This window comes from Oenanthe melanoleuca, chromosome 1A, assembly GCF_029582105.1.
Source record: "Oenanthe melanoleuca isolate GR-GAL-2019-014 chromosome 1A, OMel1.0, whole genome shotgun sequence".
Lineage (NCBI taxonomy): Eukaryota > Metazoa > Chordata > Aves > Passeriformes > Muscicapidae > Oenanthe > Oenanthe melanoleuca.
Genome location: NC_079334.1, coordinates 34,710,654 through 34,734,200, shown reverse-complemented (window position 1 = coordinate 34,734,200; position 23,547 = coordinate 34,710,654). Strand labels below are relative to the sequence as shown.

Below are 23,547 nucleotides of genomic sequence, written 5' to 3'. Positions count from 1 at the left end.
CCATGTTCCCAGTTCTGCAGACAGAACAGGGAAACAGTAGTTCAAAATGGAAAACTGATCATTCATAATATATAAAAGGACAGAGAAGTCAAAGAAATAAGAGCTCCCGCTTCAATGAATCTTCAGACTCAAGAGGTTTCACCAAAAACAGGTCAGAAGGAAGTTTTATATAACCATCATTTTTAAATTCTCCTTTGCATTTTTGGCATGCAAAAGCAAGAGTTCTCTGTATGATAAAATTTCTGGACTTTCTTCTTCTCAGTTAGAATGACACAATTTAAATCAAATGAACAGAAGGCCGTTCATGTAACAAAATATTTTTAACCTTTCAAAGAAACTGCAGTAAATCTCAAAGTAACCAGATGTACAAATAAAATATATAGTGAAATGACACAGTACTCTCTTTATTTAGACAGCACCTTGATTTGTAATACAAAAGCTGCTTCTGCAGAGAACCCCTGCTGCCGCCAGGCTTCACATATTCAGTGCCACAGTTGATAGACTACCACAGTGCAAATCACTCATCTTTGGCCAGCAAGTTGGTCAGTGGTTTGAAGAGAGTATTGGAGAAACTTGTGCAAGAGCAAAACTGTCTCATCAGCTCATTACAGCAGTAAAATGCAGACCCAAGTACCTGCTGAAGTGCCAGGGCTGGTGGGAGCTCCCAACGCTGTCCAGGCAGAACAGGACATACAGCTCCAAAATCTTTCACAATGGAGATTTCTCTTGGCTCATATTGGACCTGTTGCTTTAAGCAGCTTCCACAAGCACATGGCAGCAACAAGAATGGGATTCTCTTTCCTCCCTGTTTCATTTTCCTCCACCCCCACACCTGCCAAAAGATTCTAACGAAATGAATTACTGTCCTTATTTCTTTATTAAAGAAATCACTGTAGTGAGCCCTGTGTTTCACTATTATTCATCTGCAGATGTCTGTTAGAGTGTATTAGTCAGGAAAAAAATATTACCGTGTTTTATATTACCAGGAATATATGTAAAATGTCAATGGAAAGTTGTAGTCAAACAAAACATTGCTCAACAATGCTTCAACAACAAAATACCTGAAAGAACTTTCGTAGTTTGAGTCTTCCGAAGAAACAGAAAAAGGAAAATCATAAATGAATGGAGGGGAAAAATCTCTGGTTGTAAACAACCCAGGTATAGCAAGTAAATATGATTTATGCCTACGGTTTTAAACAGCCCCACTAATCTTATTTAATGGTAGATTAAAAAAAATAGCCATTACTCTCAGTATTACGCAACACTGGGAAACACACAGAGAACCAATTATCAGCTACAGCTGGTCAAGTTACTCAAAAACCTCCTCCACCAAACCTGTAGTTTTTAGGACCCAGTAGAAAGGGAGGTATGCATGCAAGTGCTACTGGGCTTACAGCAAACACTATTACAGTGAAAATTTTTGGGAAAAAAGAATTAGGGAAAAACAGAACCAAATAAAAAAACAAACCCAGAATAAAATCCCTAATGATCAAAGACTGAACTATCTCAGGTTTTTCACACAGAACTGCATTAGTGCCTGGGTAAATTTTTCTGGTAAGCATACAGCCTTTTATGGCAGGACCTCAACTCAACCCATGGTGATTAACAGTTGTACTAAGCAATGCCACATAAACTATTTTTCCAGAGAAACTGCCGTAAAGTCACGTTATGAAATTATTCTTAACTATTCTAGTTCAACTGAAATAAACTCAATGGAAGATAAAAATGCTGCATCCCCTATCAAAGAACTCTTCATTGGTATACACAACAGTGGTTTATTGCTGTTTGTCCCAGTGCTCAACAGGTTAACAAGAGTTATATTTTTATCTTTATAGTCAAACTCATGATGTATACAAAATACTTTTATTTAAAAAAAAACTTAATCCAGCTAATTATTAAGGCTACAAAATCCACCCCTTGGTTTGTAACTTGAAAGTCCAGTGACTCTGCCATGCTGGCAAAATTTAACATGCCAAGAAAACAAATCACATCTAGCTTGTGAAAATACTCAATCCACCAAAAGAGGCAAAGTTGACTCTCGGCTTGAATGTACACAGGATCCTCAGCATGTGGATGGAGACTGCACTGCCCATGTTCTGCAGTGGAAATTGGCTACACTTCCTCACGCTCAAAATGTCAAGTTCATGTTGTTTACAACCCAGTTTTCCACAGTCTCAGCTAGTTAGCAATTATCTTCTGAGAAGAAGCATCTTTTAGTTTCTAGCACTGACTTTTGAGGGTGTCCATTTGGCAAGAAAACATAGGGAAACAACACATAATCAAAATCAATCTTTATTAACGATTTCAAGAGTCATCTTCTGAGTCATGATCCTCAATTTTCTGGAGTGGCCGCCTAATACCAATTACTAAGTCTATGGAGAGAAGCTCTGTAACACAATGAAGAACTGAAATGACTAACTGATATTTGCAATACACTGACTCTAAGCCTTCATCGTTTACAGGCAGTGGCTGATTTTTTTGGAGTAAATTAATGGTTTCAAGATAGAATTTGGTAAAGCCATTTCGTTCTGCTGTCTGGTACAAGGCCTTGGGAATACTTAGCAAAGCATCAGCAACAATGTTAGATACAATGATTACCTCTGACTGCTGACACTCTTTTGCATAGTCCTGAATATAATAATGTAACAGGATTTCAAAGTAACCTCCTACTGGCAAAACTGATCCTGCTTGTATGAGGCAGTTGGCATCATCTTGTGCAATACCTGCACAATTCTCCTCCTGTTTAAATGGATATGTATGGCAACATGTTTTCTCTGGACCCTTGTCAATATCCAGGCACTCACATGCAGTGACTCTATCAGTGTTACACGCCACTAACACAGGAGTGCTGTGGTTCTTTTGATTGTGGACCAGCAGATCACTTTTATCAGGGTCTAAAACTTTTCTCTCTGTTTCATCACTAAGTGCTTTCAACTGACATTCAGAAACCTGGTTACTATTACAAGCATCTTCTATTACCAGTTGTTTTTGAGTAGCTGAAGAATGCCAAGTGCAAACATCTAAGGCTTTCCTCTGGCTTTCACCTTCTGCTTTCCATCCCTCCCTCTGATGAATTGTTTTAAACAGCTGCTGCAGCATTGTGAACGCCTCTTGTACAGCAGCAGCATGCTGCTCATTAACAGCATCCACCGGCCCACAAAGGATCAGGCAATGGGGCTGGAAGGCGCACACACTGCTGAGGCCGATGTGGACGCATCTCTTGGAGACGAGCAGCAAGGGCTGGCAGAACGTTACCACTGCAGTTTCGGCTATTTCTCTGTCCATGTTATCACCGAAAGGTGTGTAAGGGGAGACACCGGTGATTTCCCTGATAAGGGCCATTTCTTCTGCCGATAAGCACTCTACCACAGACACACCATATAATTTGGCATAGTAGATAACTACTTCTTCTTGCTTCACACTCGACAGTAACAGCTTCACGTTGTTACTCTGCAAGCGTTTCATTAAGGCTTCTGTCCTGTCGGTGATCCAGCGCAGGGAAGCCTGATACTGACCTTCGGAGTCCACGACGAACTCGACACCGGGGGCCGTCAGGGCGGGCCGCAGGGGCTCGGTGACGAGCAGGGCCCGCAGCTGCCCGTCGGCCGGGCAGTAGACAGCGAAGTCCCTGCGGAGGACGACGCCGGGCAGGAGCCTGGAGCTCGCCAGGGGCAGGCCGGGCACGGCGGCGTGCAGCTCCGCGAACCGCCGGCCGAGGAGCCGCAGCACCTGCGGGCGGGCGGCGGCGGCCGGGGCGCAGCGGCGGCACATCTCGGCGCACAGCCGCGCCAGGCAGCGCCGCTCGCCGGGGCCCAGCCGGCCCGCCAGGTACGGCTCCAGCAGCGCCTCCAGCAGCGCCTCCGGCAGCGGCTCCGGCAGCAGGTGCCGCCGCAGCCCCCGCGCCGCCGCCCGCTCCAGCACCTGCGCCTCGAAGGCCCGCAGCGCCCGCCGCAGCCCGGCGCCGCCGCCCGCCGCCCGCAGCCCGCCCAGCACGGCCGCCAGCAGCAGCACGAAGCTCTTGGCGCCGTCCCCCGTCGCGGCGCGGTGGCTGCAGGCGCGGGCCGCCATCACCCTGCGGGGACACGGGCCGCGTTAGGGAGCCGCCCCCGCCGGCCCCGCCCGGCCCCTCCGCCGCGGTACCTGGCCGCGGGCGGCTCCGCGCTCAGCGCCTCCAGCAGCCGCCGCCCGTCCCGCGTCGCCAGCGCCTCGCCCGTGGGCCGCAGCAGCAGCGCCCGCCCGCCCCGCGGCCCCAGCGCGCCGCGCACCGCGCCCGCCAGCGCCGCCGCCTCCTGCCACAGCCGCGGCCGCTCCGGGCCGGCCGCCGCCATCGCCATGGCCGCCCGCCCGGGCCGCCCCTTCCGCCCGGCCCCGGCAGCGGCTGAGGGCGGGACAGGGCGGGCCGGGCAGCGGGAACCGCGGGAACCGCGCGGCGGGCAGCAGCAGCGCCAGGGGAAGGGCCGGGGAGCGGCGCACAGAGCCCAGAGACGCCGAGGTGCGACACATCTTTATTGGAGGCGGCCCGCAACAGCTCCGATCCCTCGCACAACGCGCCGAGCCCGTGTCGGACAGCGCGGGACACGCGCGACGGGGAGCGGGCGCTGCGGCCCGAGGGCTGCTCTTCCCGCTTGGCAGCGCCAAAGGCCGGGGTGGGGTAGAGAGGAGAAAAAGGAGAAAAAGCCCAAATAATCTTGCCCTGAATTACATCGTTCGAGCTATTTCTGTATTACCACAAAGTAGCGCAGCTTCACTGTAAACATCCCAAATCCTCCACTCGGCTCACCAGCCAGAAAGAAGGAATAGTGTAATGTTACAAGATTTGTTTCCCCCCACCCCCCCAGACTGACTAAGCAGGAACATTATTTCTCAAACACAACAGCCCTGACAAAAGGTCTGATATTATATATGGCACAAATTTGACAAATCTTTACATGTCTCCATACAGCATAGAAACCCATCAAGAAGGCACTGTTTACAATACTTGAATATCTGCTAAATTTTCTGTGATTTGTGGGTACTCTTGAAATAAAAATAATCAAACTTAAGAGATTTACAGAATTTTTGTTACACATTATTTACACAATGGTAATAGCTGAAAATAAAAGCATTTAAGAAACACTGAATTACAAGTCTCTTTCATCATTACGAGTCTTAAGAAGAAAAAAAAAAAAATTGCCAAAGGCACAGAAGGGCAGCAAACAACAAACTAAAAAGAAGAAACCTCAACCCTTACATTTTACAGGATTTTGCAGATAATTTGTGAGATTTTACAAGTGGGAGGAAGGACACAAAAACCCTCATCAAGTAATATCAACTATTTAAAAGGAATCAACACATGAAATTCAAGAAACATCATCTTCTGAAAATGATACTTGTTGCATTTCACATGGCATATTTACTTTATCTTAGCTTAGGTTATCTGTACCCAATTAGGCAACCTGTACCTAAATGGCAAATTAAAGGCATAGAGTGCATCTGAAAACAAACAAACCAACCCAACAAAATCACATGGCAATAAATCCTGCAGATATTTCCTGTACAAGGGAAAAAATCTAAACAAAACAGGATTTAGAAATCAAATGTGAAAACAAGTGCTGTTATAAACTTTAAAAACTAGAAGGCCACAGCCCTCAAACATCTGCAAACTGTACAATCAATTTTTATATATGTGCAGAGCTCAGTCTTAAGCAGGTAGTAAAGATCTGCTGTACATCATGGCTGAAGAGGACAATGGCGACACACTAGAGCAAAGGATCCATACATGTCTGTGACCAACTGTACAGTAAAAATTAGGGAAGAGGTGTCTTTGTTCTGTTCAAGTGAGGGAACATACAAAACCCAGCAAAAAGAAATTGCTAGGTTTTCACTAGAAAGGTTTCATCACATAACCTTTACCTTTCCTGATCATCACTAAAACCACTTCTTCAACAGAATTCAACTCTAAAAAAATAAGCAGAAAAGGAAAATAAGCAGAAGGATTTTGTTTTGCTCTGTTCCAGTCTTTTACTCATCTTGAGCTGAGCATGAACTTCAGCTATGGAGTATCTTTTTAGTCTGACATTGTCCAACACCAAGCTGCCAGCCAGCCAGCTGGCTGGGTCAAATACAGTCACTACCATGTGGCCCATGTAAAAATGCATGCAGACCGTGTCACTCACTGCTCTTGAATAGAAGTGATTGAAAAAATCAGCATGAAAAGGCAGAAGGACATTTCCATTTACAAGGAAGATAAAAAGCTTGTAACTATCTTTCAAGAGTTTCAGCACCTCAAATTTAGCAGAGTATTATTTTAAGGGGATTTAAATTATTGCCCAAATCTCATTCACTGGATTATTCTCATGTTGAGAGTATGTTTAAAGGCTTGTAATGGATCTTAAGACAGGTGAAGCTTTGACATCTGAATGCAATAATGAACAGCCAAATTCCAGGCTAAGAATGTTAAAGTGAATGCTGTAATACTCTGCTTTCTTAATGCCTTTTCATACATGGAAAACAATTTCAGTTCCCATTTAGAGACGGAGGGACGGAGGGATTTGTAATTATTTTGTTTGTTTATGAAGGGACTTTCCATGTTCACAAACCTTGCCCCATCAGCTGTAGATTTAATAGAAGTCCAGCCAGGTTTGGTCTTGCCCATGGCTACAAGATCTGGTTAACATAATATGTTCCAGAAAAAATTATTCAAGACCAAACCATGCTAAGGTGAAGCTATTTGAAATATCTAAAGTTCACTGCTTACACAACAAACTTTTACATAGCTGAGGCCCAAGGAAGAGGAAAGATTAATGAGGAGGGGAGGTGCTGAAAGTGTCAGCCACAGAAATATATAAGCTGGACAGATAAACGAGTAAACAGTATTTTCACTAAATACTAGTGAGACTGATGCAGAGCAGAAAGGCAGATCACCTGGAGAGTCAGGTAGGCTGCCCAAGGCAGAAGCATAGCCTGGCCATGGCAAAAAGCCACACATGATTTTCGAACTGTTCCACTGCCCAGGATGGATTTGATTTCTGAGAGGACCCTCTGAAATCAAAATTGGTTGTCCTTCACATTGTGCCACACATCCTCCTGTTGTCTCACCTGGGGTACTGAAAATACCTTTTCATTTCTACAGCCCCTTTTTGCCTTGGTATGCTTGACTGGCACAGGGAACTCACCAGCACTACATTTTTTGCTGGAATTTTACAAATTCTATACATGCATATATTTCTTCAAATAAAAAAAAAAGTTAGAAACCCTGGTTTTGAATTCAAACTTAAGCTTTGCATGAATTTGTATGCCTACAGCATACTAAGAAGGTGCATACATGTATTCTGGTAGGTAGTATATATTTGCAGTAAAGACTGATTTCACAAACACTTGGATTTTCCTCTTATTTGTTTTGAGATACGTGGTGTTAGCCATCACACAATTTCTGAGATTTCCCTGTGTAAACACACACTTTCATTCAGTGCCTGAATCCTATTCCACACTGCCTTCTGGAGATTCAGCTCAAGCTACACACGAAGCACACCTCTTCACATTTTGTTTCAAAAATAACCGTGAGTCCTGGCATCAGCAGTCTGTCTGCTTACCGTGACATGGCCATACACAAATGTAAATCTAAAGCTGTAGATTTTTCAAGACTTACAAACATACCAGAAATCCATGACATTTGTGATTCATAAGAATAGACTAAAACTACTTCCCTGGCTGTTGTACTGTTAAAAATGTGCTCTGTACAGTAGATGTGGGAATGTTTTTATGATGAATCTGAAGTTTTAAAACTATAAAACAGTTGTCTTACAAGCCTACAGTAATTCAGGATACAAACCTCGTACTTCCAAAACAAGTCAAGGACATTATGTTGCTGATTTCCCAAAGACTTGAGCTTTTTACTTGCCATTTCCTAACGCTCACAATTTTTCGTATAATAATGTATTTGTTTGACCTTAAAAGTTTACTTCCAAACACCCAATGCCATTTACAAAAGCTGTTTGCTACTTCAAAAGTTTCTTTGTTACAAAAATGGTATGTTTAGACGTAATGAAGTATGCCTGTTTATCATTCTACCATAACAGGAATCACATCCTACCTACGGGGTCTGACCTCAGTGTTTAACTTGATCTATTCTGTGGTGAGGATTCACCAGTATGACGCAATATAAACACAAGGCTGATGCCATATGACTGTGAGACAGAGGCACACACCAGGAGCAAGAGTGTACTGGCACTTACACAATTCTTACTGCAACTGGGTAGACACAAGTATGATTCTGAACCATGAACGCTGAGGCAAAGTTCTGTAAGTTGTTGCTACACAGTTCTTTTACATAATATTGCATCATTTGAAGTCCAGCTTAAAATATGGTCCCCAGTAACAGTTTGATCATTCCAGTTCAAGAAGGCCCTTGTTCACACTTCTTATTTGAACAAGAAATTAATGATAAGCTGTAGCAGAACCATGAGTACAATGAAGACATAGTGCTTAAACTGCAAGGAATGGTAGTCCCAGGGTGATGAATTAGAAATGACTCTATTTCGAAGTGCCATGATCTCCCTGTAAGATAGAAAACAATATCCAGTAAATTACAGACTAGACAATTTGATATTTTCTACTATGTTAGGGCTCCCTTCTGAAGGCAGCTTTAGAGGAAAACTATGAAACATCAATGAGCAATCAATATTTTTGAAAAGTAAAGATACATACCAGCCTCTAAGAGAAAAAAAAACCCCAAACCTATGAGATAACTGTTCTCTAAACCATTTTAAAGCATTTTAATCAGTACTACCTCTTAATGTCTTCCTGTGTCTCCTTTATAGATTCAATGGCACTCTGTAGTTCACCAAGTTCTGCCCCTTTTTTCCTTATTCTTGTATTATGCTTCAATTGTGCTAGAAGGAAACAGAAGGCAGATGTAATTGACTGCCATAAAAGGAACAAAGTATGAATGACAAACTAAACCTGTAGTAAAAATAAGGAGAAAATTTTCTAACTAGCTTCTATTAAAAACTGTATTTCAGAGTCACCTATATCACAGACAGCAACTAAAGTGCTTGAAATATCATTTCAACACTCATCATATTGTTTAGCTTCTGCAAATATTACCAACAACAAAAATCCACACTCTAGCCAGATACTAATCTGCAAATTAAAACAATTAACCTTTTAAGAAAAAAAAAACTGTTTATGAACACCTTCTTTTTTCCCTAGATATTAAATATATGCAGCACTTAAGCCAACCTACACTGCATTTAAAAATACAGGAAAGTTTGCAATTAAAAACATCAGCCACTCTTCTCCTTTTATTTTCCAGAATGTGCTTCACATTGGATAGAACTAAAGCACAATAAAAACACTGAGATAAGAGTATGTGTGACACTGAACTCTCCAGATTATTTCTGTATGTAAATGTATCTTTTCGTACCTTCACTCCCAGAGGAATCCTGGTTATCAGGCTCTGGGGATGAGAAACCACACTCTCCCATCTTCTGACTGCCTGGCTTTCGTTTAATTTTTGGAACAGTAACCTAAAATTGATAAATTTATGTTATTTCCAGCCAAGCAGCACATTCCAACAATGAAAGTTAAAAGCACAATATCTAACAGAAGTCCAAATTAAAATTTTTGATGTATTAGCAGTCTGAATTTTGTGCATCTTCCCATTTAAGGGAAAATACACATTAAACTGCTGAGCTCAAGTCTGCATATTTTATATTCCTATCCAATCAAGTAATTTTTACCACTTAGGAAGCAACACAGATGTGAAAGACATTGTATGGACTGTGTAGACAACATTTTTGTAGGATAATAGCATTTCCCATCAATCCCAATGCTGTGATGATCTTTACACACATAATGTATAATATATTCAAGTTCCTGGATCTTGCATGTGCTGTCAGAACTGGAACATACCATTGGTGTCCGATGTCGAACTTTTGTCTGGATTGTGCCATCTTTTTCAAACTGGATCATATCATTCAAAGGGTCCCATGGTCTGGTACTAGACAAAGTAAATATTATATATATTACATATTATTATATTATTATTATTAATACCACAGCAATTTAAATAAGAAATATTTCCTTGCTCAGAAATACTCAGTATGAAGAGGCTAAAACTCTCCCTATATAGAAATCAGACATGGCATCATGATCTTCTACCTACAGTCCAGTCTTAACCTGAAGGCCAACAGAGCTAAACAAAGCTAAAAACAAATATGAACTTCATATTTGGATCAAACCCCCAGCCAGCTGATAGGAGTACAAACTATTACATTAACCAACAATATCATTATGAATTTTTTTGCCAGTCATATATATTTGCAAACATGGAAAGATTTCCTGCTTCAGATATAGTTATTATTTTAAAACTACAGGGAAATCAAAAAATATTCAGACTACTTTTTGTTTTCTTTTTTCCTTTTAAAAGCCTATGAAGGAGATTTTAAGGATCAGTTACCTCAGACCTGCTTTCATCCTAAAGTGGCTAATGGTAATCAAGACTGTTTTCATGAAACACTAATGAGCTATGCACAGTTTTCTTATTCTGTTTTTTAAGAGTGTTTTTCCAATTACAGTCTGATACAGATTTTTTAAAAAAACACCTGTATAAGACACATAGCTCACTGGAGAACAGCAAGCAGCCAAAGGAAAATACCAACATCACCACTGATGACAGACTTTTCAGGACAAAACTGCAAGTGAGCTGCAGGAAGGAAGTTCTTTCACACAGCTTTAGTGAGAGTAGATTAAGCATGGATTTCCTTTCGTGTCCTGTATGCCTTTTAAATAGTTGTAGCTGTTTCAGATGTTGTGAACACAGACCTGCACTTATATCTTAGCTTAACCTGACTTGAATTAAATGTCATCCGAGGTAACTGGGTTAAGAACTAGGCATTGCTCTCTTCTCTATTTGTAATCCAGATGCCTAAATCCATAATCCAGATACTTTAACAAATGCTCCAGCTCACTGAACACATCTTTCACAGTAACTGGAGAAGACTGCTCTCTGCATGGACCAGGTGGTGAGCCAGCATCATACACTTGAAAGGAGAGAGAGGCTTCTTCCAGGGAATGCTGTCAGTGCAGACTGCTTTCTGGTACATAGCAAAATTTCTGTGGCACATCCTTGAACCACAAGGCCTCAAGGACATCAGAAATAATGCAGATTAACAAAATAGGTGTCAAAGCTGAAGGGGATAGTCTAACAGATTTCAAGTGCAGTTCTCTTCCTAATGGTTTTGCACAGAGTTCCAGAGTATGGGCAGTCAGTTCAGCCGGACTGTTCAAAACTATTCCAACAGGAAGAGGCATAAACAGCACTAGAGGATTCAAACCAAGAGAGGGTGCTTCACTGAGCATTTAGCAGGGGAATTTCCCTGCTGCACAATGTTTTCAGTGGTGAAAGTCTGCACAAACTTAATAAGAAACCAATTAAATACATGGAATATAAATTTACTGAGAGTTGTTAAATACACAGATTCCTTGTTTGGTTCCAGAAAACTTCCAAATTGCAAATTTGCTGGAGACATGTACAGTATTGAGGATTCCTGTACTATTCCCTGTACATACTCTTAGGCCATGACCTTAGTATCACCATTCTTGTACAGAGAGGTAAAGGCCTCCTAGGTTTAGCCATGGGAATATGCTTCCAGCATCTATGGATTCAGTTAGTTAACTTTGTGTGTATCATCTTTGCGATTCTTGCTTTTACAATCCCTACAATACAGAAGCATGCTGGGTACTGAAAAAAAAAAAAATCAGCAGAACATGGGTGCTCTGTGAAAACCATCACTAGTAAAGGGCTCATCTTCAAGCTGATATTTCCAGCATTGGTGAGGACACAGAATGCATCCTTCCAGCTGTCAGAGACAGCTACATCTTCAGCTTCTGACCCAGAAGCATCACAGAGATTCCCAGACACTCATGTGCAGGACATACCTGACAGCCAGGCAGAGCCACCTGGTCCCAGCATTAACTATTGCTGAAAACCAATATTTACAGAGTTACAATAATCACAGTTATTCTAAATGTAACAAATCAAATGGCTCAATACAACTAAGCACAGGCTTCTCTGATTTTCAGACACTAGATTTTCTGATTCCTAGTTGGTATGCCCATAGGTACCATATTTTCCAGTTTGGGAAAATCTGTGTAGATGTTCTGGTCAGTCTAGGTGGGAAAAAAGGGAGGACAACGCACCCCAAACTGCCATGCCCCCAAAAAATCTAGAATATAGCACAGCTATGTCATTATACATAAATAAGCTATATGGATCAGTTCTTTTGCTACTGAAACCACAGGAGAGGCCCAGCAATATTACCAAGCACTCCAGGACTCACTCAGCATATTTGTAGTGCCATTCTCCTGTGACTGCATCCTGATCGAACAGCTTGCATGTCCACACTTCACCCTTAAGTTTCCTGTCTTTGGCACTCTTCCTCTGAGCTTCTTCCAGAATATATTTCTCCTGAGTAGCTTCTGTTTGGTCTTTATTGTTTATTGCTTTTGTCACCTGCTGCCAAAGCCTGACAAATGAACAATAATCAGAATCACCAGAGTCACAATCTGGCTGACAGAAATAATTGCAAACAATTTCCTCAATTATAGGCTAAGTAAATGGACCATGCTCCAAAGAGAATACTACATTTTAATAGATGTTTTATCTACATCTCTATCAAGATCTCCCTGATTGTAAAGTATATAAATAATGATCTTATATTTAACAATGTTACTTTCTTTTATCATCAAAGGCTAGTATCATCAAATATGGGAAAGTAATGATAATTTGCTTCTAATTTGGAGAAGATTATAAATTTTATTCTGGAAAAATAAATACATGGTTCTGAAGTGAACTTACTTCTCTGACTCGAAGTCATCTTGCTCTTCAAACTTCACAGTGTATCTATGTAATCTACGCTGCTTTATATCAGATGTTGGGTTCCAGAATGTCTCTGAAACACCTGTCTTCTTGTCACTAATAGTAACTTCACTGTCCTGTAACAGATATGATTGGTATCTTAACTGTAATTATCTCAAAGAGTAAAAAAATAACAAAAAAGGAATAAACCTTTTTTTTTATAATAAAAATTTATTTTCTTTAGAATGCATGCAGTTAAGAATAATGAGATATGCTAACTTTAAAATTCAATTTCCACCCTCTGTGCTAGGTTCTAGCTTGGAAAAGAGATGCAATGGAATCATTACTACATCCAAAAATGAGTGATGCCATGTCACCTCACAAGAACTGAAACAACCATAAATATTTCATGCTGGTGCCAAAAAAATTCTTCACAGTACTAATATACCAAAATATTTCACAAGCTTCACTGTGAAGCTTCATTTCATTTTCTTCATAAACTACTTAAACATGCACTTTTCCACCTTTTAAGAGCTGCAAATAGAACAATGATGATTCTATACTTTCTTGAATACTTTCTGCAAAAGCAGTACCTAACTTCTTTTAAACATGAGTCTTTTTTGTATTTAAGTGCTATTTTCACCTGTCTCAACCATGAGCCAGAATTTATAAAAGAGCCTCAATCACTACTTACCCAGTGGCCCTCTAAAAAAGCCAGAACTTCTTTGCCAAGCTTAATTCTCCCTGATATTTGGTTAACACTGTCATTGTTACCCAAAAAAGGCTGCAAAACAAAAAGAGACAGTTTCATGTTCATTTTAATAACATATTATTTTTGTTTATATGTTTAGTCTTAAGGAAAAATGTGTATTTATGAAATATGCTGTAAACAGCCCCGCTATCTTTAATATTGTACCTTCTACATTTTTAATCTTAAAGAAGTCTAAAATCAGAGTAAGTAGTTATTTCCTTTCCTTCTTCTTAAAATATTTTATGAGTAAAAGTATTGTCAAACATATGTGGAAAGAAAACATAAAATAATGCAGAAAAGAGTGACATGATATGCCGAAGGACACAGTCATTTGCTACACTAATTTCACAGCTTTGACAAGGGCCATTTGTTACTAGAGATTATCTTTTGCAAAAAACAACAATTGCCAGGGATTTTCTTTGGCCTTTTGACAGCTGCACATGGATTCTGTAGACTGACAAGTAAAACTGTCAGTTACCATAGACTCCCAAGTTTAATTTTCCCCAATAATTTCAACTAAATACTGTTTTCCTCTCTGTGTGCAAACTTCTTGTAAACTGTTTTTTCAGCTTTAAATCAGTTTCCATCTCAAGGATGGCAACTGCATTTTTCAGAAGCCATCCAGAAGTAGTTCATAAACCTTTGCTTAGCTTATGCAAGTGGACATTATGTTAATTCTCCTTCTTATGCCCACTCACAGCAGTCACTAACCTTGAGTTTGAATTCAATTGTTGCACTGTAGCCAGTTTTCTCACAGGTGATGTTGACTATTCCCCCAAGCTCTAAGGTCATTGTTCCATAAAGAATTCCTGCAAGAGAAAAGAAGAAAATAAATAAAAATCCCCAGCTAAAACTAGTGTTTTAAACTTAACAAAACAACGTTTGTTTAGGGCTAACAAAACCTAAGTTACTTGGGTACAATTCCTAGAGTAAACATGCTTGTGCCAGAGGAAAAAATGCATTTTCAGATGACCTTTCCTGTGTGATTCTGTGTATACTGAAAAGGAATTCTGGAGTATATGTGTAGACAATACTGATTAAGTTAGAGCTTAAAAATGAGCAATTTTGCAATCTATTTTGTGCTATTACTGACCTTCCAGAAAACCTTACAAAGCACTGGCTTGATTTCCAAAGTGAAACTAAGGAGAAATGTTCATGATTTACAATCAAATCACACCGTGGTGTAGATACTACATTGTCTTTCATGTTTACAAGAGGAAAATAGTAGAAAGGCTCATGCTCTAAAAAAAGACAACTCAAACAGTAAATTAATGTCGTGGAGTGACATAACTATATACATTTACTATTTCTTACTAGTTATGAAAAAAAAATCTTTTCCTGTGTCAAAAATTAAAACATGGCTCACACAACAGACATATCTTTCTCCTGATATAATATGTAGAAGCCTAGAGCCACCAATGCTGCCAATGTTCAGAACACTCGCCTCCAGATGACAGGCTTGAATCCAACACAGCACATTATTTAGTATAATGAACTGTTTAGAATAACAAACTTATTTTCTCTTAACTTTGCCATCTAGAGAATGAAAAACCCCACTACCTTTACAATGGGCATATGGCATTGTCATTACATAATCTTCTCCCCTATTTAGAAATGTTAGCCGTCCTTCTCCGTCTAGTATGGCAGATAGTGAATTCCCTGAAATTCAAAGACAGACTGTCACATTTCTCACCCTGCAAGACAACAGTCAACATTCCATTATAACTCAGCAATACAATTAAGAACATCAGAATACTTAACACTGCAACCTATCCTGTCTAGTGAAGCCACTATAATACACAGTGTCTCCAATTAAAAAGTAAAACACTCCAAAAATAGAAATTAAAATTCTTAAGAACAGAAGCAAAAACTTTGTAAGGAAAAGACAATACAACAACCCAAACACTGATCCTTCTAATAGCCTTCTTTCATCCACAAAACACAGCTCACATGCACGAATTTTGCATCCCTCAATACACATACAACCAAAAAATGCCCATTGTTTACCATAGAATTTTGATTTGGCCAGAATGCTACCACTAAGGCAAAAACCATCCTTGCGGTTGCTAACATAGAAGGCAGATATTGGAGGATGATGTGACACCTGTTGGAAAAAAACACATATTCAAGAAAAACAAAAACAATACAGTAAATGTAGTATAAACTTTGAGCTAATAACAACAATGCAAAATTCAGGCTGCCCATATTAGAATGCAGTTAATATATGTGAAGTTTGACTAAAATCTTTAAAGATCAAGCAATCACCTACTGAATTTTAAGAATTAAAATAAATTAAAATAAAAATTATTTGATTTGTTCTATGGGAAGAGAAACAGAAACACTGGAAAAACCTTCCTCCTCCTCTCTTTTTAGGAAGGCACACTTAAGAGACATCTGTAAGAAAATTATGCTCACTGGGAGAGGTTTTAGGATACTATTGTACATTTCAATAAATTTTCTGAAACTACCATAGCATTTAACTAGCACAAATATACAATACAATTATTTTTCTTAAAAGTATTTTTTGCAGTCATTGCACCTACCTGTTCTGCAATATAAAAAGTCTTGCTGTTTGTCCTTGGATGAATCCACATGCAGCGGAAAAATTCTCCAAGTATAGGATTGTACGGCTTTTTTAGTCCCTAAAGAGAAATTGTATAGAGAGTAACCATACTGTGCATGTACACAAGTCACAAAACATTTATCAGTCCATCACTGAAGATAAGACACACAGGAAAAAGAAATTATCATTGTCATTATATATATGCTAAAGTACATGGCACGTGACTTAATCATTTGAATATTATGCTCATTTAGTCTGCTCTTCATTCTATGGAAATTTTCCTACATTCAGTATATCCACTAAACTATTCTACACATTAGGACACAGAATTAAAGGGTTTGGGGTTTTTTTGCAGAATTATTACAGAGCTTTTGTCTGAAGTTAGGTAGTAAGTACTTTCTGTCAATACTGTTTCCCAACAACATGACTATGAAAAGCATTTAGGGCAAATCTAAATGAAGTGATGGAAACATTAGTCCTCCAATTTCAGACTGTTATCACTGAAGAATGGTAAATATAGAACTGGCTCAACTTTATCAAAAATATTTAGTTCACCTTCTACTCCAAGGAATAAACACAATTGAATATAGTCTATTTTAAGCATGGCTAGGGACCAAAAATTTCCATGATGTGTTTGTGTAAGCAATGAAAACTTAACTTTGCTTTTTAAAAAAATGCATTAAAATATAAATTTAAGAAGAGAAACTTACTTCAGCATATCCCTAAGTCCTCTAACTAGACACAGTGACTAAAGACAAAATAATATGTGAATGTATACCTTTGGCTTTTTATAGAATCCTGACAAATACCACTTCACTACTTTTTTCATGCGATTGTAAGCATTCTCTTCAAGAGCAGCTCTGTGAAACAGAACATACAGACCAAGTATCAGTATTGCATCATTAATAACATGCTATCAATGACATATCTTGAATCTACGAGCTGACTAAAACAGATCTGTGATTTGTACTACTGTAAAACTTGCACCCCAACCTCACCAAATTTACAGTTTTAAAATAATTGTCTGAAAATTGAAGTCAAACAAGAATGCCTGAAATAGTATTTCCATATTTGAGTCTGTTCTTTATAACATTAAATTCTAGCTCATCCCCACTCAAGTTCTTCCATTTATAGGTTACTACTTTTGTATCTTTTTACTACCAGCCTACTTACATGCAAAGCTATGAACTGAATAATATTTCAATTTACATTTTTAAATTTATTAGCTACATTTGAGCAGGCAACTGTAAATCTGGACAGAACATAACACTGTATTAAAAAAAAATTAACTAATATTTGTTTCTCATTTTAAATGTGCTTCTTGGAGAAAAAAACCCTTATTTTCAGAAGTCTTTCAACCAGTCTTCAGAAGCTAAACCAGAAAAGCCTGCATCACGACTGCTATTAAATTGTAAGAGGGGCCAGACTTCAAGATGTACCATGAGAGCTCTCAAGGCAGTTAGCTTTCAGAAAATGACAGTATCTGCCACTGTTACCTATTTTAATTTAAAAAATGGTAAGAATGAAAACCAGAGACAGGACTGACTTACTCAGACAGGAAGTCTGCATGGTAGTAGTAATCAGATAGCTTGTCCAGGAAAGAGCGAGGTTCCAAAATAAACGTAGGCAGTACAACCTTGGACAAGTCCATTCCTGGCCGGACTTGCTTCAAGAGCGTCCAGATGAAACTTTTGTTTTCTTCTGACACTTCTTCTGTCTGAGCAGCCTCTCCTGCCTAGGATGAGCCAAAAAAACTGCTTACAGAAAGGAAAAAACAAACAATCCTCCAGAAGACAGGTCAGCACATTCTAAGGTTACAGTGAGAATGGGAAATGGATACTTAAAATAAACCATTCTGGGATACTGAAGCAACTATGGAAGTTAGATCAAGTTTCTATAAATACACTCATGATACATCTTTAATTAAGTATGATAGATATCCTATCCAGCATTAAAAACTGCATTTACTTTCATCATCTCTAGGCTGGAGAAATTTGAGGTAGAATGTTGTCAGAAATCCTTCCTTAGTCCTTTCCTAGGCATCAACTGCATCACTCTCTTCTCACATGAAGGACTTATACACCAAAGGCTGTTCATTCCACCAGCTTTTCCCAACCATAAAAGCTGGCATGTTTATGCTTCTCACTGCCTTGGATCAGTCAGCAGCATCAGTGCTTTTCCTTAAAAAAAATACATGACTTAGGAGTAACTAAGCAAAACCAGCAGCCACATCCCACACTCCTTTCTGTTCAAGTAGAGAGGAGATATTATCCCATTTAGTTTCTGAAATCAAGAGCAGTGGTTGTAGGAAAAGCAAGGAAAGGCATCCCTTTTTCCAGAACAGTTCTAAAATGCATACTCAAAAATCTGTCACTTTAAAGTCCTCAGCTTTTCCTAAAATACTGCTTTGTTTAGACATGGTACTAGAAAGCACTAAAATGTAAGATATTCAAGTCCCATGAGTATAAAAAAAAATAAAAATCTCATAGTCATTTCTCTTAAGGAGAAAAAATTGTGAAAAGACTTATTTCAGTTTCTGTTACCAAGATTTTTGGTTAACAAATCCTTGTCATATTTGCCTGTATAGGGAAATATATAAAACAACCTGCAGAAGTGGAATAGCAGCTCTGGGGAATCATTAGAATGCAAGGTGACATCCAAAGCACAGCAAGCCTTACACTAAATTCTGCAGACTACAACTGCCTAACTTGTCTCTCGCAGGAAAAAAAAAAAAGGAGATGTCAGGCTGCATTCAAACCTTCAACTCAAAGATTTTTTCTTGAAGAAAAAAACAGGACTAAGTTAATAAAACCCAAACAGAAGTAACAAGAAAAGAAGTAGTCATGAAGAACTTCTGCTGCAGGTGGCCCTTTCTGTACCTTCTGTCAGAGCAATACACCATGTAATTTCATTATCTCTGTTAAAATCTCATACATTAGCACAAGAGTGGCAAGGCAGAGTAGAATATGGGTGTGCAGATCTTTTTCTATATATTATTGCTGAAAATATGAAAGCAAATCCTGCAAGTCAGCTTTCAAGTGTAGCCTGACCCTTAAAGTATCAGCTTACTATTTGGAGAAGCTGCTTGCTCAATTCATCAACAGCACTCTTACCTCCCCAAGTTCTTCATGACTCTGTTCTAAGTAAGTAGTTTCCCTGATATCAGCTGGTTCTGGATCAACATAAGAATCATCCTGTCGCTCTGATGTGTCACTATCGCTTTCTTCACTTTTCCCCAAAGCATCGTTTTCAGATTCCTCGTGGTCATGGTCATTTTCCTTATCAGACTTGTCAGAGTATGTATCTTGATCTTTGAAGGGCTGCCTGTCAATTTCACTGTCATTTAACCTATTAAAAACAAAGGCTAAATCAATCTTCAACTTTACACAATCATTTTATTGTTTCCAAACCAGGATCTTAATAAAATACACACCAAAATTGCCAGTATCAAGCCCGAGTTGGCAGCAGTGTCAAACTAGCCTTGCTGGATACATATAGGATGTGTACTCTCCTCACTGAATTGTCAAATGACACAGACAAGCCTGGGACATAACCACTTCTCTGAAGCTAACAAGTGACAACCAACTTAAAAGTTTAATTTTTTCTTTTTTGAACAATTTAACTGAGTACTTAAACTTACAGATGCAATACTCCAAGTTCCTTGGGTCAAACTTTCCTCTGGATCCACTTTGCTTAAAAAAAAGATTTTTAAATTTTATGTGCAGGGCATAAAACACACCGCAAATAAGGCATATAAAGAGAACTCAGGAGCAAAACAAACTGCAGCCTTTGCCTCCCTGTGGTAAAATTATCACTACAAGGTTCTGCCAAAAAGCAATCAGGTTTAGTAATTAATTCACTTACGGTAAGTTTTCTCCACTGTGCAAGTTGTTAGCACGAAGCAGACCATAGAAAGAAACATGAGTACTGTCGGCCGAGGAGTTCAAATCGTGTTCTTTACCTTCCCTAATCATTGTACGCTTAAGGAGACTTGAACATTTCAGTGCCAGCTCCAAAGCATCCATCCAACACCTGCCTAAAGACATATTTAGTATTAGACTAAAAATTAAGGATTTAACAGAGCTATACCACTTCTGTTTCCTAACTGGGAAAACCAGAGGGAAAATCAGTCCTTTGGGCCTGCTTGCATTGCCTCTGAAGACACACTTCAGAGTTGTTCCACATTACACGCATTGGATTTTACGGTCTGGTGGGGATGTAAGAACAACTCACAACCACCCAGCTTCGGTACAAGGGCTGCTTCAGGGCAGGACAAGCAAGGTAAATCATGATTTTGTTAGAGCATATTCCAGTATTTCTTCCTTAATTCAAGTCTGGTTCCACCCAGGCCATGAATGTGGAATGTCCCCAAAGTTGCCTGCAGCTCTGCTCTAGTTCTGAAGACTAAGTAACTGCATCATTTGGCAAAATGCGCCCAAATAATATGATAATAGTGTGGAAAAAGAGCTATAATGATAGTGTGTAACATTTCAAAAGATAAAAAGAAGATATTCTAATTTTCTTTGTCAAAAAGTAACTGAACAAATTTGTGCATTCTTTCCCCTTCTTACTTCTTTTCCATGTATCTATGCTTAATTATCCAGCAGATGAAAAGCATCTGCTAGAAAGAGCTACACAATAGTCTTAAATTGTTTTTCACATTTTAACTTTAGAAGGCAGTTGCACTGACCACCACCTTCTCAGTGAAGGGTGTTTACAGAACTACATTTTGAAGGAATCTTTACTACTAGAGCTCTGTGCAACTGCTCCACTTAGCACAGAAATGCTTTAATAAGAATACACCCATATTCGCACTTTACAAAGGTACTTGATATTTAGAGTTTGATATTTAGACATACAGCTAAATCACAGATAACCCTTTCCTCCTCCTCTGCCCAGTCAACTGCAAGGAGTTCAAAAACTTTTCCTTCAGGTCAATATTCTCCTTTAATAACCATGAAAAAGTACAGCTACCAACATAACTGAATGCTCTAAATTAAAGGAGAACCTTAAAAACAATTAAACCACAATCAAAGTGCTGTAACAGACATGACAAGACAATAAGAAACCATCTTTCTCATATCTAACTATTGTCAGTGCTGAAAGTCAATGAAGTATCTATTTACCATCTGATTCTGAAGCAGCTCGGACGATCAAGTAACTGCCAGGCAATGGCAGAGTTATAGCACCAACTGCTTCACCTCTAGGACCCTTGAAACACACAAAACAAGAAACAGCATTAGATATTTTAATTCAGTTTTACAGTTTATCATTCAATGTAGTAAGAAGCTGACACACTGCAGGGCTATTTACTGTCACTCAGCAACATCTAATGAAGACATGAATGGAAAGATGGACAGCCCTCTTTCACTGCACTTCTTCAAAGGACCTTCTATAGTACCTAATTGAAGCCCACTTTTCAAAAGAATAGCCTTTAGGATAAAAAAAAAAAATTAGCTTTTGGTTTGGGTGTGTTTTTTTTGATTTTTTTTTTTTTTTGGGAGGTGCACTGTTTTGTTTTGGTGTATAAATCAGACTTGGCCAAAGTTTTATTTTCACCATGAAGTTCTTAACACTTCACATTAAAAAAAAAAATAAATTCAAAAGACTTTTCCATTTCTGTCAATCATCATTTTGGAATAAAATGTTAAATAACCATTTTAAGTGCCTTCCAAAAAAGTTTATCTGTGGTAACTTTAAGACAATTGCTAGACAAAGAGGGCTGTATTAAACATACTTGAAGCTATCGCTGAAAGCTGGGTTAAGCCTGCCCAACTGATGAGTTAACATATTTTGATCTTTACTGATTTCCTCCAGAGAAGCCTAATGGAAAGCCACTATAAGACTTAGAAGAGGGAATTGGAAAGCCAGCAGAAGTTCTGAGCAAAATCAGATAAAGGAAGGTAATTTTAGAAGCAAGCAAATGAAACAGCCAGAAGGTTTCTGAGGGCAAGAAGCAGGAAAAGGAGTGGTCTTGGTGGCACTTAAATACCAACACAGACATGCTAGTGCTGGTGTAAATGATGTTCAGAAACTGCCAAGGAGTTAGTATAGAGTATAGAGTTAGTATAGAGCAATTGGGTGCTAGAAAGAATATTCCAAACCTCAGTCTTCTCTGAGAGGGAAGGCGTGCCTACAAAAAGTCCTTGTGAGGGAGCAACACTGGGATTAGGAGTCAGTGGGCACCAAGAACCAAGAGGGACAGCCCCAATGCATGACCACTGCTCACCCCAAGGGTGGGAAGGAGGGCAGGAAGAAGCCCACTGTCACCTGAGGAGGGGAGAGCACCATGGCACCACACCAGGCAGGGGTGGAGCCAGCACCGTGCAAAGGCCTCAGCCACCAGAAGCCTTCAAACTCCTGGGTCACAGGACACTGGGACAGACTAAGGGCACAATTCTGGTCATGAGATCTGCCCTTTGGGTTTGTACTGTGGGCACTTTAGGGCACCCTACTGACTCTGTACCAAACAACAACAATTTAGAGATGAAGTGTGGTTTTGGTGTCTGGTTTCGCTTTTTTTGAAATGTAAGAAAGTTACACTCCCTAAGTGTTTTAAAATATATTGATTAAAATCAACTGAGTAACTTTTAGCAAAGACTTAAGTAAGTTGACTTATTTTATATAACTGCTCATGGATCTTGATTTACTCCAATTGGTTACTGTTCCAACACCACTGGATATTTTTCTTTGGTATCACCCATTATAGTTTCAAAACTATTTTCCAGTAGTTAGTGATCTGTACAAGAGGCACATTAATTCCTGCTTGCTGGGTGACTTTATTTGGATTGTCTCTATTTCTGATGGAATGATGCTACTACTCCAAGCCAATGGTCAAGTTAAATATTCCATTAGATTAAAAAATGTTGAAGTTTATTTTTTACAGAACATTCATGCCAGGAAAACTGAAATGCTATGAACATTGTTTCAAAGACAACAATGACAACTTCTATGCAGTCAACCATGACTAAATTTACTCATAAAAAATTATTTGCATTAACTTTTCTAATTATTAATTGCAGAAAATTGAAATGGCATCAGGACCAGGCACATGAGGAAGATGAACAAGGTACAGTGCATCAGCTACCTCAGAGTGCAGGAGGAACATAAAAGACCACAAAGGCTTAAGGGAGCATGTGAAGTGACTGGCCCCAACTACTGCAGAAGAGAATTTGCAGTCTGCCAGAAGGACACACCATGGGTAGTGTGTTCAAGTGAAAAAACCTCCTGCAGTACTTATACCCCTATTTATGTTTTTGCAATGCTATCTTTCTGCACTAACTGCAAACAAGGCTCACTTTGCCCTGGACTTGAGGCTCTTTCTGGTAAATCTACTCTAGATCAGTCAATTGCTATTACACTTACCCAAGTCTGCCTCATGATAATAAATCTGTA

The 23,547-nt window shown here is 39.3% G+C and overlaps 2 protein-coding genes across 9 annotated transcripts in view; both read right to left on the bottom strand.

Moving 5' to 3' along the window:
• Nucleotides 1-882: 882 nt before the first annotated feature.
• Nucleotides 883-4,328, bottom strand: BBS10 (Bardet-Biedl syndrome 10). The gene is made up of 2 exons (XM_056509957.1): nt 4,141-4,328; nt 883-4,072 (listed from the first exon to the last, which is right to left on the bottom strand). Exons 1-2 carry the CDS (start codon nt 4,326-4,328, stop codon nt 2,305-2,307), a joined length of 1,956 nt encoding a protein of 651 aa, XP_056365932.1. The 3' UTR covers nt 883-2,304.
• Nucleotides 4,329-4,877: 549 nt separating this feature from the next.
• Nucleotides 4,878-23,547, bottom strand: part of OSBPL8 (oxysterol binding protein like 8) — a 77,708-nt gene continuing 59,038 nt past the window's right edge. For all 8 annotated transcript variants that reach the window (XM_056509889.1, XM_056509916.1, XM_056509897.1 and 5 more), the window contains 16 exons: nt 21,279-21,363; nt 20,017-20,188; nt 19,266-19,500; nt 17,703-17,887; nt 16,931-17,012; nt 16,133-16,231; nt 15,597-15,693; nt 15,150-15,248; nt 14,301-14,398; nt 13,533-13,622; nt 12,839-12,975; nt 12,321-12,506; nt 9,892-9,979; nt 9,404-9,506; nt 8,768-8,870; nt 4,878-8,535 (listed from right to left, as the gene is read on the bottom strand). In XM_056509889.1, the coding sequence (XP_056365864.1) occupies nt 8,400-8,535; nt 8,768-8,870; nt 9,404-9,506; nt 9,892-9,979; nt 12,321-12,506; nt 12,839-12,975; nt 13,533-13,622; nt 14,301-14,398; nt 15,150-15,248; nt 15,597-15,693; nt 16,133-16,231; nt 16,931-17,012; nt 17,703-17,887; nt 19,266-19,500; nt 20,017-20,188; nt 21,279-21,363 (1,995 nt within the window). In that variant the 3' untranslated portion in view covers nt 4,878-8,399. The remainder of the gene's footprint in view (nt 8,536-8,767; nt 8,871-9,403; nt 9,507-9,891; nt 9,980-12,320; nt 12,507-12,838; nt 12,976-13,532; nt 13,623-14,300; nt 14,399-15,149; nt 15,249-15,596; nt 15,694-16,132; nt 16,232-16,930; nt 17,013-17,702; nt 17,888-19,265; nt 19,501-20,016; nt 20,189-21,278; nt 21,364-23,547) is intronic.